The sequence below is a fragment of the Mirounga angustirostris genome, unplaced genomic scaffold (genome assembly GCF_029215605.1).
Source record: "Mirounga angustirostris isolate CCGP_5_RB_7025 unplaced genomic scaffold, mMirAng1.0.hap1 SCAF_10, whole genome shotgun sequence".
NCBI lineage: Eukaryota > Metazoa > Chordata > Mammalia > Carnivora > Phocidae > Mirounga > Mirounga angustirostris.
In genome coordinates, this window is record NW_026991718.1 from 91,996,801 (window position 1) to 92,010,860 (window position 14,060).

The following is a 14,060-nucleotide window of genomic DNA, read 5'->3' on the forward strand; positions in this document are numbered from 1 at the left end:
AAAAAAGAAAAAGAGAAGAAGAATCCAAAAACAGAAGTTTTTTGTTTTGTTTTGTTTTTTCTAAATGGAGATCCAATCATTTGGCTAGAACTATCTCAGCCACGGGACATTTCTTCAGTGAATGAGGCTATAGTTCAGACAGCGAGGTCAAGGTGAAGACCAAATACCATTTTGTGCATAATTCCTGCCCATTAAAAGAAGAGAATCAAGTGTTTCTCATTATGTAGGCTGTCTGGATGCACAGTCCTTTCAACTGAACTCCTCAGGCACATTTTGGCAAGATTCTAAATTCATATTATCCAGCATAACACGGAGCAGGTAGAGTTTCTTTTGAAAAGAAACCCAGGCCAATGTAATTCTAGGTAGGGAAGCTGATGCCAGGAAACCTACAGAGTGCTTTAACCTGAACCACCATTCAATTAAATAAATCCCATCCTCTTTAACAGGAGTCAAGAAACAAGCAAATGGGGAAACACAGTTGTCTATGAGCAAGGTTCATCCGTCAGGAAGCTAATTCCACAGGGATTCCAAGTGAATTTGGGACAGGTAAGAAGCAAGCTTATGCCAGGACTAGATATTTACACTTTATTCCTATCCAACATTTTCCCCCACCCCTTTGCCTCTCTCTCTTTCCTGACCTAGAGAGACAGACTCTCTTCAAAGGAAAGGAAAACTGCATTTGCCAGCCCCTCGAAGCTTTAAATGCCCTTCAGTGATCTGGAAAACAAGTCAGAATGTCTTCAAGAAGGACAAAACTCTGTCTCTTGTCTGTCTCCTTCCTTTTGGTTTGCTTCCCTTCCTCCTTGCCGAAAAACAGCCACCTTTCCCAGAGACGTTATTACAACCCATTTGAAGCATTTGCTCCAATAATGAATGCAACAAAATCCTGCCTTTATTCATTTAAAGCTCAAGCTGGCCCTCTTTACAAATACTCTGTTTTCAATAAACCCTGTTGATATGCATCCCTTCAGGAGAATAAAGTGAATACAGTGGAGCTGAAGCTGCTGGTATGCAGAGATCAGATATCCAGACCCTATCTGTGTGTATATAGCACAGATCCTTGGTGGGCACTGTTAAATAGCACACATACAGAAACAGATTGTGCTGTCTGCATTTTTTTTTTTCTGGGAAGGATTCATAGAAGACTGTAACAGTGTTCAACCTTTAAGGACAGAGATGAGCATAGGAAGAAACTTTCACTTTTCATTTCAATGTTTCTGTACTGCTAGAATTTTCTAACAATGTACATATATTACTTTCATTCTTTCAAAAAAAAACAAAAGGTTACTTGAGTGATTATGTCTTTTTTTGTTTATTTCCTCTTTAGTGCTTCTCTATATTAAAAAGAAATATTACTCTTAAGTTAAAAAATAAAAGGCAAGAAGAAAGACAAATTGCTTCCAGGAATGATTGTTTCTTATATTATTCTACCTAACACGGTACTACCTAATTTTATCCTACATCCCTAGTACCTCCACAGATCCGTAAGCACAGACACCAAAACTGCAATATTCTGATGGGATCCTCTGAAAAAAAATGTTTAAAATTCTGGGTCCCCCATCAACTGTTAAAATGACTCTCATATCTTTCTTTAACAGCAAAGTCATCTCCAGAGAGATGAAGCAACACCAGTGTCAGTCTTCCTCTAGGCCAGGTCACCATAGGTGTCACTGCACTGGATGGTACATTTCATAGACAAGACCACAGAGGCTCAGAGGTCACAGCCTCAGTGGGTCACACTACAGTGGAGCAGGGATTTAACCCAAGCTCCCTGGGTCTTCCCATGCCCCGAGACCTCAAGGCAGAAGGGATGTCGCTGCATATCCCACATGCAATGTCAAAGCCTGCTGGTAGGCTCTGTGACTGAATGCTGCCCATGCCCCGTGCAAGCTCACCCCAAGGTCAAGGAACTCTGAAAGGCCCATCTCCGGCCACAGGATATGGGGAACCACCAGGGACAGACTTGGAATGTGCCACGCTTTGCAGGTGGCATTTACAACATAGGTGTCTTCCAACCTTCCTGGTTGGCTTTTCCCAGCTTTTTCACCCTTAACTCTGGGAGCACAAACACAAAAGTGGGAAATGTCGAGGAAATAGGGATGATGGCAACTCAGAGACAGGTTCAACACAGAGTCTTCTCTTTTCTTCAGAAAGCAGTGGGATGCCTTCTGCCTGTCCCAAGCAAGCCTGTCCTCCTCCAGGCAACAATCATGGAATCATGAAAATCATGAGCATGTAAAGCTCATTTAAGTACATGAGGACAGGCTGAGAGGACTAGCAACTTGGAAACATGCTTCCTTTTCATACTTTAGTCCTATTATCATTTTGACCAGCTTCTCGGCAGGAAATGCCAGCACAGAAGGCTAAGGACCCCAGACTCAAAGTTCCAGCCCCAATCCTGGCTCTCTGATGAGGTGGTGTCACCTAGTTTTTGTGCCCAAACCCCACAATTTGTAATTAGCTGTATGGTCCAGAGAAAAGAAACCAAATAGCTAGTCCTCAATGTTCCTACCTATAAAGTGGAACTTTTTTAAGGCCAAAGCCTTTGAAAACCTGGAAACAAAAGTTTCTATATGAAAAAAATCAGATACTGTTTTGTAATTAATACCTTCAGTGGGTATGATTGCAACGAGATATGATAAAAATAATTTCCCCACTGGTCCCCTCCATTAGTCCGAACAGGCAGCTCCACTTACAAGCAAAACCTTCAATTCAAAAATGTCTTCTCGAACCATGAGAGACGATGAACTCTGAAAAACAAACAGGGTTCTAGAGGGGAGGGGGGTGGGAGGATGGGTTAGCCTGGTGGTGGGTATTGAGGAGGGCACATTCTGCATGGAGCACTGGGTGTTGTGCACAAACAATGAATCATGGAACACTTCATCTAAAACTAATGTTGTAATGTATGGGGATTAACATAAGAATAAAAAAATGAAAGAAAAAAAAAAACCAGTGGAAATACAAATTACCATAGCAACAACAACAACAAAAAAATGTCTTCTGAAAAAAAGAATATATATCTTCTGTCAGTTTGAGAAAGCCAAATGCGGAAAGGAAAAAACAAAACAATTAGCCAGAAACCCCTGTGTAGTTAGAAATCCCTAAATGGTTTGGTAGCCTGGGATAATTTTCTTTCGCTTTCAGAACATTAGAAATGTTCCGGGAAAGTCCTCATTGCTGCTCACTGTCTTTTGCCCACTTTGTTCTTCTAAGAATCAGCCTCCTGTTAGCATGATTTCTGCACAGTGCTTCTCTTCCCTGGAGTTTCCTGGGGCAGAGCCCTGAAAATGTTCCTCCTTCGCCTCCTCCTCCACCTCCTGCCCAACCCAGGCTGCTAGTGAATAAACCATTCAAATAATGTCATCTTAATATTTGTGTTCATGCTGGGAACTGAGGGACTAGAGTAGGTGAGGCGGACCTACACGACAATGCAGGTTGGACACAGACTTGCTCACCCTTACGGAGCATTCTCCAGATGCTTTCCTTTATTCAAAGGCAGCCACGTTTAACAGGTGATGTCACACTCTCACCAGTGACATTTTTATGACTACAAAAATTGCAGTTTTATGTCCAGGGTCCCGCCACCAGTGCGCCTGAACTTGGAAGCAGTGAACAGCTCTTGCGTCCAGCTCTAGAAGACACTTTCTGGGTTTTTCTGTCCCTCATCCCCTTGCAAACCAGAAGCCAGATTGCACCTTTGTACCCGGAAGCAGTTTGTGGTTTAAATTAACAAATGTGCTGACCCCTGAAAACCGAAAACAGTGCTGATGCATTTATATTGTGTTAGATTCCCTCCTGTTAGGTGTGTAAGGGTGGGAAGGAGCACCTCCAGGGCATGCAGTTTTCTAAGGAAAGAAAATACCAATGACCACAATGCCCCCTTCTCATCCCCAATCTTCTTTGGGGTGACATCATCTCAGAGGAAGCAAGGAGAAGCTCAGCCACTAAGCACTGAGAACATACAGATTATCAGACAATATCCTGGGGGAGAGAGAGAAAATAAGATAGTTCAACCGGGTTTTGCTTGGGTTCATTAATATAAAAATATAAAATAAAGGCCATGGCCTCTCTGTCCATTTCCTAGGTTCCAGAACCCTCCATTAGGGCTGGGGGGCTCCGAGGGGTGGAGACTAAAGAGTACCAACTGCAGAGTGAGGACTGATGGGGAGCCCAGTCTGGGGCTCTCCTGGGAAGGCCTTTAGGTCAGGGAAGCAGTAGGAATGAAGAGAAACGGAGTCACTTATTGTAAAAGACACTAAAGAGAGAAGGGGGGCAGGACCCCAGGAAAGGGAGCACAGTGGTGCAGAATGTGAAGGAGAAAGGGAAGCAGGAAGACTGCGGGGAGAAAAATTAAAGAGGACAAAAGGAAGGCGGGGAAACATGAAGAAGGAAAGGAACCTAGGATAGGAAGGAGGGAGGAAGCAAAGACAGAAAGGACACGAGGCAGAGAATGGAAGAGGGAGGGAGGGAGGCAGGGTGCCGAACCACCTTGGGAGAGGTAGGAAAAGACACTTGAGGCTGGCCGGGCGAGGGAGGCCATGTCGAAGCAAGGATCGGGACGAGGGTGCAACAGTCTAAAGCCAAATTTCAGAGAAGCCTAAAAACCCTGGCCGGTGAAGGAAGTATGGCCGCCGGGCCGGTGGGGAACCTGGGAACCGGTGCGCCTGGGAACCGACGGGGCGGGCCCCCCGCGGGCTGGCTCTGGGCACCTCCTCGGCTTGTCCTGGGTCCCGCGCGCGCCACCGAGACTGCAAGGCCGAGCTGCACGCCCCGCTCCGCCCGCCGGTCCGCCTCTTGCTCCGGGTTTGGGCTCGGGCTCGGGCTCGGGGAAGCGCTGCCCCTAGGAGGTCGAGGCTGGGATGGGCAGTCCGTGTAAGCTACTGAGGCCATCCGGGACCTTGCCGCCGGGGCTGGACGGCTTCCGATCGGCCACTGCGGGAGGAAGCACAGGGACGTCGGGTCACTGGCTGGCGCGGCTCAGAGTGAGAGACCCAGAGGTCTGCGACGTCCGCAAACGCGGGTGACAACGCGAGGATCCGGGGTTGACACTATAGGGGTTTGGAAGAAGGAAGCCCGGACCCGCGTCCTCCCAGGACCCCACAGGCCCACTGGCGCCCATCTTTCCGGATCCCCTTAAGGGAGCCACGAGTGAGCACAGCCTTGGCCGTGTTGCAAACGCTCCCTGTTCCCCCGAGTGCACTTGCCTTTGCCCCGCACCCTCTCAATAAAGGAGGTGATGGGCGCTCAGGTCGATAGGGCAGCCCGGCGGGGGAGGCTCTCAGATCCGAGACCCCCGCTCCCCTCCTTCCACCGCCACCCAGACCCCAGCTGCGCGCTCAGGCCTGGGGAGATGCCAGCGCATCAGGTCCACTGTCCCCAGAGCGGCTCGGGACGCTCGCGGTGGACAGAGGGTAACAGAGCGTGAAGCGGGTCACCAAAGCCGCCCCTGATAGACGGTCCGCGGCGGTCAGGATCCGTTCGGCACCGGAGGCGGCCGCGCTTTAAATGGGTGGCCGACTTCGTTCTGCCCCGCGGCCCGAGAACACAGCTACTATCCCCACTGCGGTCACAGCACGCCCTGGAGCCTATAGGCCTCCGGATTAAGTGACAGTGAATCTGCGAGAAGACGGCATTCTGCGCGTTGCTCTATTATTTAGGGTTTTGGAAGGGGCCCGAGTTTTGCCCCTGGAAACCAGCAAAGTGACGCCACGATTGCGCAACCTGTTTCTCCTTTCCCAGCCCCTGGCCGCTCAGCTCCTCCTGCAGGAAGCTCAAGTAGTTTATACCTAAAGGCGCCCATTCTCAGCTTTCTTCTTCTCCCCTTCAAGTCCTCTTTTAAAAGGGGAAGCTCGAAGCGCCTCATTTTGGGATCGGGATATTTCTGGATTTTTTTCCCCTGCAGCTGCCCATGCTCCAGTAGCAGGCGCAATTTGCTGTGACTGCGCGGGAGCTGCGCCGGATACCCCTGGAACATCTGGTTTCACAGGGGTTTTCAGAGGGGTCTAAAGACCTTTCCAGGGCAGAGTGACCACTCTGCCCTCCCCCTCCTCTCAGCTCTCTTTCCTAAAGACGATTGTGGCTGCTCAGCCAACGAGGTCTTCTGACCCTTGTTTTCCACCGTGTACTCCCCTTCAAGGTGAGGACCTGTTCAGAAAACATCAGAGGAGGCGGCGGTTTCTCAGCTATGGGACGGTTGCCTTAGACACAAAGGAGAAAATGAACTAGTAAAAAATAAACACCGGAGGGCCCAGAGATAGATTCCACCCTGCTGCTGCATTTTTAGGTCTGTCCACACCAGCCCTTGCCATTGGACCTCTCCTCCCCTCCTTTCCCACCCGCAGGGCCAGAGGCAACCTGAGTGGCTGTGTCCTGGGGGCCTCGGAGGCTTGAGCCTGCGGTGTTAGGTGCCCTGCGGGTTCATTTAATCTTAGGGGGCAGGAATGGGGACAAGGGTTTTCAAAATATTAGGACTGCGGTTGCAGGGCCACTGGGACCACGGTAGGGGCGGACAGAGGTGGGGTCTGAGAAGGGGTCTCCAGAGCCAGGTCAAATGAAACCTGGTTGGCTTTGTTGGGTCTCTCACACAAACGCCTGCAACCTAGTGCTCTCTGGCAAAGTACTTTTTCAGGATAGATCCCTCAAGAACTAATCCCAAGCAGAGATAAGTGGAATGAAGCTTCGAGTTGAGTTTAAGAAGTATAAACATATTTTCTTTGAGGAATATGCAATATCTTCTAGATTTGATATTCGAAAACTTAGGCTTTCCAAAGTCCCTCTGGGAGGGATTTTAGAACCATGAGGCTTTGATGGTTTCTGAAAACACACTGTAAATTGTAAATACCAGTTGTCTTGCAAGAACCTCTGGTGGCGTCTGTCACCTGTCCAGAGGCTGGGAAGGGGTGTGGGGAGATGGTCCTGTCCTGGCTACAAAAAGAAATTAGATGAGTACTGAGATTCCAAAAATACCAGGTCCGCTCCAAATGTAGGTGGGGTGGAACTTTCCTTTTCTCTCAGGCCCCAAGAATTAAAGTTTCCTTTCACGGATGGAAAATGTAAATCATACTTCCTCGCCTACAAAATAGGTAGCCCAGCCTCGCTACCCTTTACCAATAAAAAATTAATAAGTAGCAATGCATAATTTGACATTTGATTTGACTTCCCTCAGGGTAACATTTAATGTTCATTTGCACTGATTTGGAGGATGCACTGAAGCAGATGGATGTGAAGATAGACAGATAAAATATTTTATGTGTGTTGTGCGTGTAAGCACTAGATGATCAAAAGTGTTTGCTTGTTACTGAACATGCATAATATTAAATTGCTTTCGGTAGAAAATTTTTGTTACTGAAAAAAATTCAGTAAATGCTATTCTTACTATTCTTAAAAACTGGACAATTAATGATAGCAAATTGTCTTATGGGATAAGTTTCTTTGAAGACAATTTAAGTAATGATTAGAAAAATTAAAGGCAGTGACTCTTATTACTTTGCATTTTTTCAAAGGAGGGGGAGGAGCAGGGAAGGGGAGGGTCTTTGAAGTCAACTTTTCTGCCAGTGAGAAGGGTAAAACTCCATGACCCAAATAGGCATGTAATTCTCATGATTTTTATGTTTCTGTTCAAACACTTACACTTGTATGCCAGCTTGAGAAATCATTTTCAGTGATGGGCCTGATTTATTCAATGATCATTTACCTAGATCTTTAAAGAACTGTGAGGGTCAGGAAATTAAGGTATTAATTTAATAACTAAGGTAGCTAATTTATTGCTTTGGATTTTGAAAATGGGTGGGACGTTTCATAACAGGAAGCAAATATACTGGTAAAAGGGACATGAATGTCAGGGCCACTGAATGGCCCTGTATTTCTGAAAGAAAGTATCTTCTAAAGAAAATCAGCCACCAACAGATTCCCCTCTCCCCCGCCCAATTCACTAGAATTAGTTTAGAATTCTGAACTGTGTGTTTTCCCTTTGGATTGTTACCTACACATCATAATTTGTTTCTAATGTGGAGTCTGAAATGCCTCAGGACAAAGTGGCTCTGTTAGCAAATGATGGCATTGTTCTGAAGATAATGAGTCCTTTTTCTTAAGTCTTCTTTCTCCCTGAGATCATTTCAATTTGTAGATATGCTTTTCTAATTCAAATGAACCTGCTTAAAAGATTTGATTTGTGTAATGGAGAAGATTCCTTTTCTGTTCCTAATTCAGCAGATAACCTCCGTTCTTAAGGAAGCAGTTAGATTTGAGGCCGAGGACCAGACCCTGAGCAAAAGCACAAGGAAGGATTTATGCCTCCTTCCTTGGGAGGGTGGGGTGGACCCACTCCACCACTCCAAGACCCTGAGCAAAAGCACTTCTACAGATGAAAAAGATCCCCCCATCTGTCCTGAAATGTAAAGCGTAAAGGAGTTCTAATTCTCAGTTTTTGTAATTTATACCCCAAGATGTTTATGTTCTAGAAAAAGTGAAAAATGAAAAAAAAAAAAATTTCCCTCCACTTGACTGTTATTGATGGCACCTTAATGGCTCCTCTCTCTCTCTCTCTCATCATGCTATTGCACTGAAACTACGTGGAAATAAAGCTTTTTGCCTGGATGTCACATAGAAGAAGCCCCCTCCTGTCCCCTGATTACCCAATGCCACTTGCCCCCAATGTCCACCTTGGTAGGTGTGAGGAAGATCAAGTGGTAAAGATCCCTTTGTAATCTAGAACATCCCTCTGCCCCACACTGCCCTCCCCGTTTATGCTCTGTTTCCTTCACTGCCAGGGCTGGGACCCCCTCAAGTGACTTCTTCCTTTTCTGTAGGGTTGTAGAAGTTGCAAATGTCTGGTGAGGAGAACCTAAATGCAGGAAGGTTTGAAATTAGCAAATCCAGCCCTTGTTCACCAATGAGGAAAATGAGACTCAAGAGCAAGTGAGCTTTTCCCAAGTTATAAGAAAAAAATAGAACTCAGAGGGCAGTGTAAGAAGATGACCCTCACACTGCTAACCATCAATTAAATACCTCAAATCTGTTAGTGGACTTACCAGGGAGTGGATTCATGGAGGGAGAAGAGGAAGGAGAACTTCCAGCTACATTTCCCACAGAAAGACGGACCCCAAATCACACAGAGTTCAAGAGTCTAGACTTGGGGATACATGATTGAAATGCTCTCCCCATTTCCCAAAGCATATATTTAAGAAAATGAATCAAAGACCAGGGCCTGGAAGGAGGGAAGGAAGGAAGGAAAGAAGGGAAGGGAAGGGAGAAACGAAACAGAGACGCAGTGCCTAGAAAAATCCAAATGTAGTCCACCACAGAAGGCAAAGCTCTGCAAGCCTCAGAAAGGTGAGCAGGATGGTGCTTCTGAATCCTTCTGCAGATGGAGAAACTGAGACCCAGAAAGGAGCAATAACTTGGTCAAGGACACAAAACTAGGTTCAAACCTAGGAGTCCTGTCCGCCAACCTGACCCTCTTCCTTCTCTCTCTGTACAAGTCAGGAGGGACAGTCCTGGGGACTCTCTCAACTCTGCCTGCCTTTCTAGGAACAGGGCATACACCTGTTATAAATCAGTCTGCTCCAAGAAGCTACAGGCTTAGGAAGGATTTATGCCTGGGACCCACTCCAGCACCCCAGCCCTCCCCTCTTTCTGTACGTCTCTGTATCTGTCTCTTTGACTCTCTCACCATGCCCCATGCTTACACTCCTCCTTTGCACCCTTCCTAACCTTAGAGCCATTCATCCGACCCCCTCCCGGCCCGCGCCCCTCACCTTCCCGGCTGGGATGCTTGAAGGTCATCGCTGCGGCCAGTTCGCCACCGTGGACGGTGACGCCGGCCCCGGGAGGCGCCAGCGGCGGCGCCTGCGCTGGTGGCCACGGCGGGCCCGGGGCGAGGTAGCCGCCGGCTGGTGCGCTATACACGCCGTGCTGGTTGGAGGCCGGGTAGGCACACGCTGGCAGGAAGCCGCCTACCGCAGAGAGGCCAGAGGCCGACTGTAGGGATCGAGGACAGACCATCAGCAGCAGGCGGCCAGGCAGTCTTCCCCCGCCCGCGCAATTACTGAGCTAGGGAATCCTCATTTCCCCTTGTGGTCCCCTCCATTATCCCCGCGCAAGGCCTGGCCTCTCGTTTTCCCAGTAAGGACTCTGGCAAAGTGATTTCCACGCAAATTGTTATAAATAATAATAAGAGGTGAGGGGGGTCATGGTGTCCACCAACTGGGATTTAGAAGAAGGGAGTCATCTCCCATCTGTGTTCCGGGTTCCAGCTTTTTTTTTTTTTTTTTTTTTTTTTTTAACAAAAGTATCTTGGCAAAAAGCAAAGCAATCGCCTGGACAGCCAGCCTCCCCCAAACTAATGCACTTGAGAAAAGGAGAGAAATAGGTTGGCGCAGACGCTCACTGGCCGGGCAGCCAGACACACCAACACGTTCCCTGGCCCGAGGGAGTTTTCTCTTCTCTTTCTCTCTCCCCTCATCCGCCAACCCTCCTGCTCCCCCAGTTAAAGACACCTTCTTCCCCCGGCGCTCAGTTACCTGAGTGTATTTAATGTCCGCCTCCAAGGCAGGCTTCTCGAGACCATTCACTGCTGGAGTGGCCGGGAAAGCCGTGCGGTTCACGCTAGCCCAGTCTTCCATCTTGGGGGAGTAGGCAGCACCTTCGCTCCCAGCCAGGGCCCCTGCGGGGACACAGGATGGATTAGAAGGGGCATCCCAATCTGCGCTGGGCACAGGCGCAGTCCAGAAGTTTCCACACAAGCCTACAAGCGCTGGGCTCATATCTGAGCGGGTGGCGAAGGGTCCTCAGGAACACCTGAGATACTCAAACACTCAGAGAGCGATCGGAGGCAGAGGGGTAGCTGGGAACTGGGTTTTGCTTTCATTCCTTGTAGGGCAGAGGGAAGAAAGTCCTGCTCCGCATTCCTCCCAGCCTTCGACCCGCTTCCCACGAAACGGTAAGTCTCTGGCGGTAGGTGGCCTGTAGGGCCAGGGCTGGGCGCACTCAGCCAAGGTGCCTTTCCGCTGTCCAGAAACAGCGACCGGAAAGGTCCAAGTTCAAATCCCCAGCAGGCTTGTGAGAATTACATGGGTTTCTCAGTCTCAACAGGCGTCTGGAAGGATATGCCGAACTGCCTCTGGAGACATCCCAGGTCTCCCAAAAGAGGCAACAACCCAGACACCCGCCTTCGTCCCAAGCACATGTCTGCTCCTGGAGCAGGTGTGTACACAGGTAACTGAGAGAAGATTCCAGATTTGAGCACTGACCTGATGAGGTCACCTCCCAGCCAACTGTCCACTGATCACACCATGGGGAGATTTGGCCCAGCAAATGGCCCAGGGTTTTTGAGTCACCGGGATAAATAAAGCTGTGCCCGGTCTCGGCCTTGGAGGAGCACCCCACTGCCACTGGAGCTAAGCATTCAGTTTCCTTCAAGCCCTCCCTCCTCTGTCTTGGGATAAGGTGAGTTTTGCTTCTTACGCACATAGAGTCTGCTCACTTAAGAGCACACAATTCCCTGGCTGGTTGTTGGGAGCAGGGGACACTGTGAAGAGACTGGGGACTCAGTCCCAACCCACAAAAATTCTTTTTGAGCACCGAATCAATGCTGCCCCATTCGCTCCCCCCTCGCTCCCTCCTACCCCTGCCAAGAAAGAGGGATGACAGTGTGCTGGATGAAAATTGCAGGCAAAGGGCAAATCCTTGCACCTTTTCACCCCAGGATGGCTGCAGCCCCGGGGCACTGACAAGGGAGATCCCAGCTCCAGGAGCTGCAGGGCTGCTGGGCCTGCTGGAGATACAGGCCATTTGACAAGACCTGCCAGACAGCTCCCCTGTGCTTTTTGACTCAAAAGAGCCTATGGGCCTGGGAGGAACAGAACCCTTTGGGGAATGCTCAGGGAACCCAAAAGATGGGGATCATAAGAAACAGTCGCAGGATTGACTCTGGTTTGTTTGGCTTAGATCTGGTGATAGGGTTTTGCATACTTTTTGCAAGAATGAAAAAGCGCAATTCCAGGCCTCCGAATTTGTGGTCGGCGATTGCTCTTCCATTTGGGAAATATTTTCCATATTTGTCATAAAAAGTTCAAGATGTCCGAGGACTCCCACAGAAGGCCCAAGACCCTCAGTCTCCCTGGCCAGCCCTGCACCGTCCCTTGAGCCAAAACCGGTCTGAGGAGGATGACAAGTGCGACCCTTTGCCCGCATGCCCGCCCCCCCCCACCTCCAATCTCCAATTCAGCCCTTTCCAGGAACGCTACAGAGGGCCACCGAGACTGACCTGTTTGCTCCATAAACGTCCGAATGCCCAGGATGTTGCTGACCGAGTGCGCCGAGGGCCATGAACGGGGTATGCTGACGTGGCCTGCTGTGCCCGGGACCCCGTGGTGGCTACCCATCTTGGCGCCAGTAGGCGACACAGGGCTGGGGTAGGGATACTGGTAGATATGGTTGTAGGGCAGCGCCGGCTGTGGCGGCGGCTGCTTGCTCGCCTCGTAGGGCCCAGGCTGCGCCAGGCTGCCAATCTTATTGCGCAGGATTCGGCTGATGGAGCTCACAGAGGGCACGTTGTACTTGTCGCAGACGCCATCGGCCAGCAGCCGGTCGCGGATCTCCCAGGCAAAAATGCCAGGGTCGCCCTGCTTATAGTCCCGGATGTGCTTGACCACGTTGGGGGTAGTGACGCGGGGTTTGCTGCCCCCGATGGCCCCGGGCAGGATGGAGCCTGTCTCGTTGTAGCGCGCCAGGATCTTGCTCACGCAGCCGTGGGATACGCGAAGCTGCCGGCTGATGTCACAGGGTCGGATGCCCAACTGCGCCAGCTCCACGATGCGCAAGCGGATGGCGTTGGGCAGGGGGCGGCCGTTGACGAACACGCCGCCCAGCTGGTTCACCTCGCCGTACGTCTGCTCTGCGGACGCGCCGGACGAGAGTAAATAGGCGGGAGAGAAAACACCGGCGGGTTAGCCAAAAAGGGTGGCTACACCAGGCGCGCCTTGGAAGGTGATCGGCGGGCGGGTCCTCAGAATCTCGCAGTGCGAGCAAACGGACCGGATCCGGGCTCCAGGAGTGGACGCCCGCGTAAGGGCTGCAGAGGGGGACGCCGGGCGCTTCAGCCCTGTGTGCCCTTTCTGGACTTTTGACGCGCCTAATTGGCACATCCCCTCCTGCGACACGCCGAACTCCCCTCCCCAATCCCCGATGGCTTGGGGCGTGCGGAAAACGCGACTTGTCAGGGACCCGGGACCTGCTCTCCCAAGGAGAGCAGACGAGAGGAAAGGGAGGTGCCAGGACCCAACCCGCCTCGTCCGCCCGCCCGCCCGCGCCCCCTTACCGCTCGTCCCTTACCCATAGCGCGCGGGCCAGCCAGCTGCCTGGCGCCGAAGCGGCCGGGACTGGGCCCGGCACAGTCCGGGAGAGCTCGGGCGCCGCCGCCGCGGGAGAGGCATAGAGGGAGGGCGCGCGCGAGTCGGGAGCCGCGGCGGCCGGGCCACGGGCTGGAAACGCGCCGTGCGCCGCCGCCGAGCGCGCAGCCGCCCTCCCCCTGGCCCGCCGCCGCCGCCGGGCGCTCCCAGGACACTCTCCACGCCCGCGACCCCAGGCCTAGAGTGAACTTCATCCGATTAGGAGAAATTCGTCTGACCGGGAGGTTGCAGCGTGCGGAGATCAATTTGACGTGTCTTCCACGTCAATCTCGGCAGTCACGCCGGAGACGCGCGAGTTGGCAGCTCATTGGTTCCCGTCACTGCACCCCGGCGCCCCCCTCCCGGGCCTGAAACTCTACCACCTCCTCCTGCTCTCCTCCCCCCTCGGCCCTCCTCTGTAACCCATCCCCCTACACACACACACACACACACACACACACACACACACACACAAGTGCTAACTCAGCCGGACCTGGGACCTTCCACTCTCTTTGGCTCCTCTCAAAGCCCCTTATGCCTCGACTTTTGAGAATGATGAGGTAGTCGTTCCAAACTGATGAGTATTTATTAGTGCTACTATTAGTACTAGTACTAGTTTTGGTTTTAGTTTTATTACTACTTCCACCAATATTACCATTAATATATCAGAGG

The 14,060-nt window shown here is 50.7% G+C and overlaps 1 protein-coding gene across 2 annotated transcripts; it reads right to left on the reverse strand.

Annotated features, from left to right (window-relative positions):
• Nucleotides 1-710: 710 nt before the first annotated feature.
• Nucleotides 711-13,691, reverse strand: PAX1 (paired box 1). Of its 2 annotated transcripts, XM_045883803.2 has the most exons (5): nucleotides 13,333-13,684; nucleotides 12,266-12,895; nucleotides 10,521-10,663; nucleotides 9,756-9,978; nucleotides 4,690-4,932 (listed from the first exon to the last, which is right to left on the reverse strand). In XM_045883803.2, the coding sequence occupies exons 1-5, from the start codon at nucleotides 13,601-13,603 to the stop codon at nucleotides 4,841-4,843; spliced, it is 1,359 nt and encodes a 452-aa protein (XP_045739759.1). In that variant the 5' UTR covers nucleotides 13,604-13,684; the 3' UTR covers nucleotides 4,690-4,840. The 2 variants fall into 2 exon arrangements, with proteins under 2 accessions (XP_064428798.1, XP_045739759.1); XM_064572728.1 differs by lacking the exon at nucleotides 9,756-9,978 and having other exon boundaries at nucleotides 711-4,932; nucleotides 13,333-13,691.
• Nucleotides 13,692-14,060: the final 369 nt, after the last annotated feature.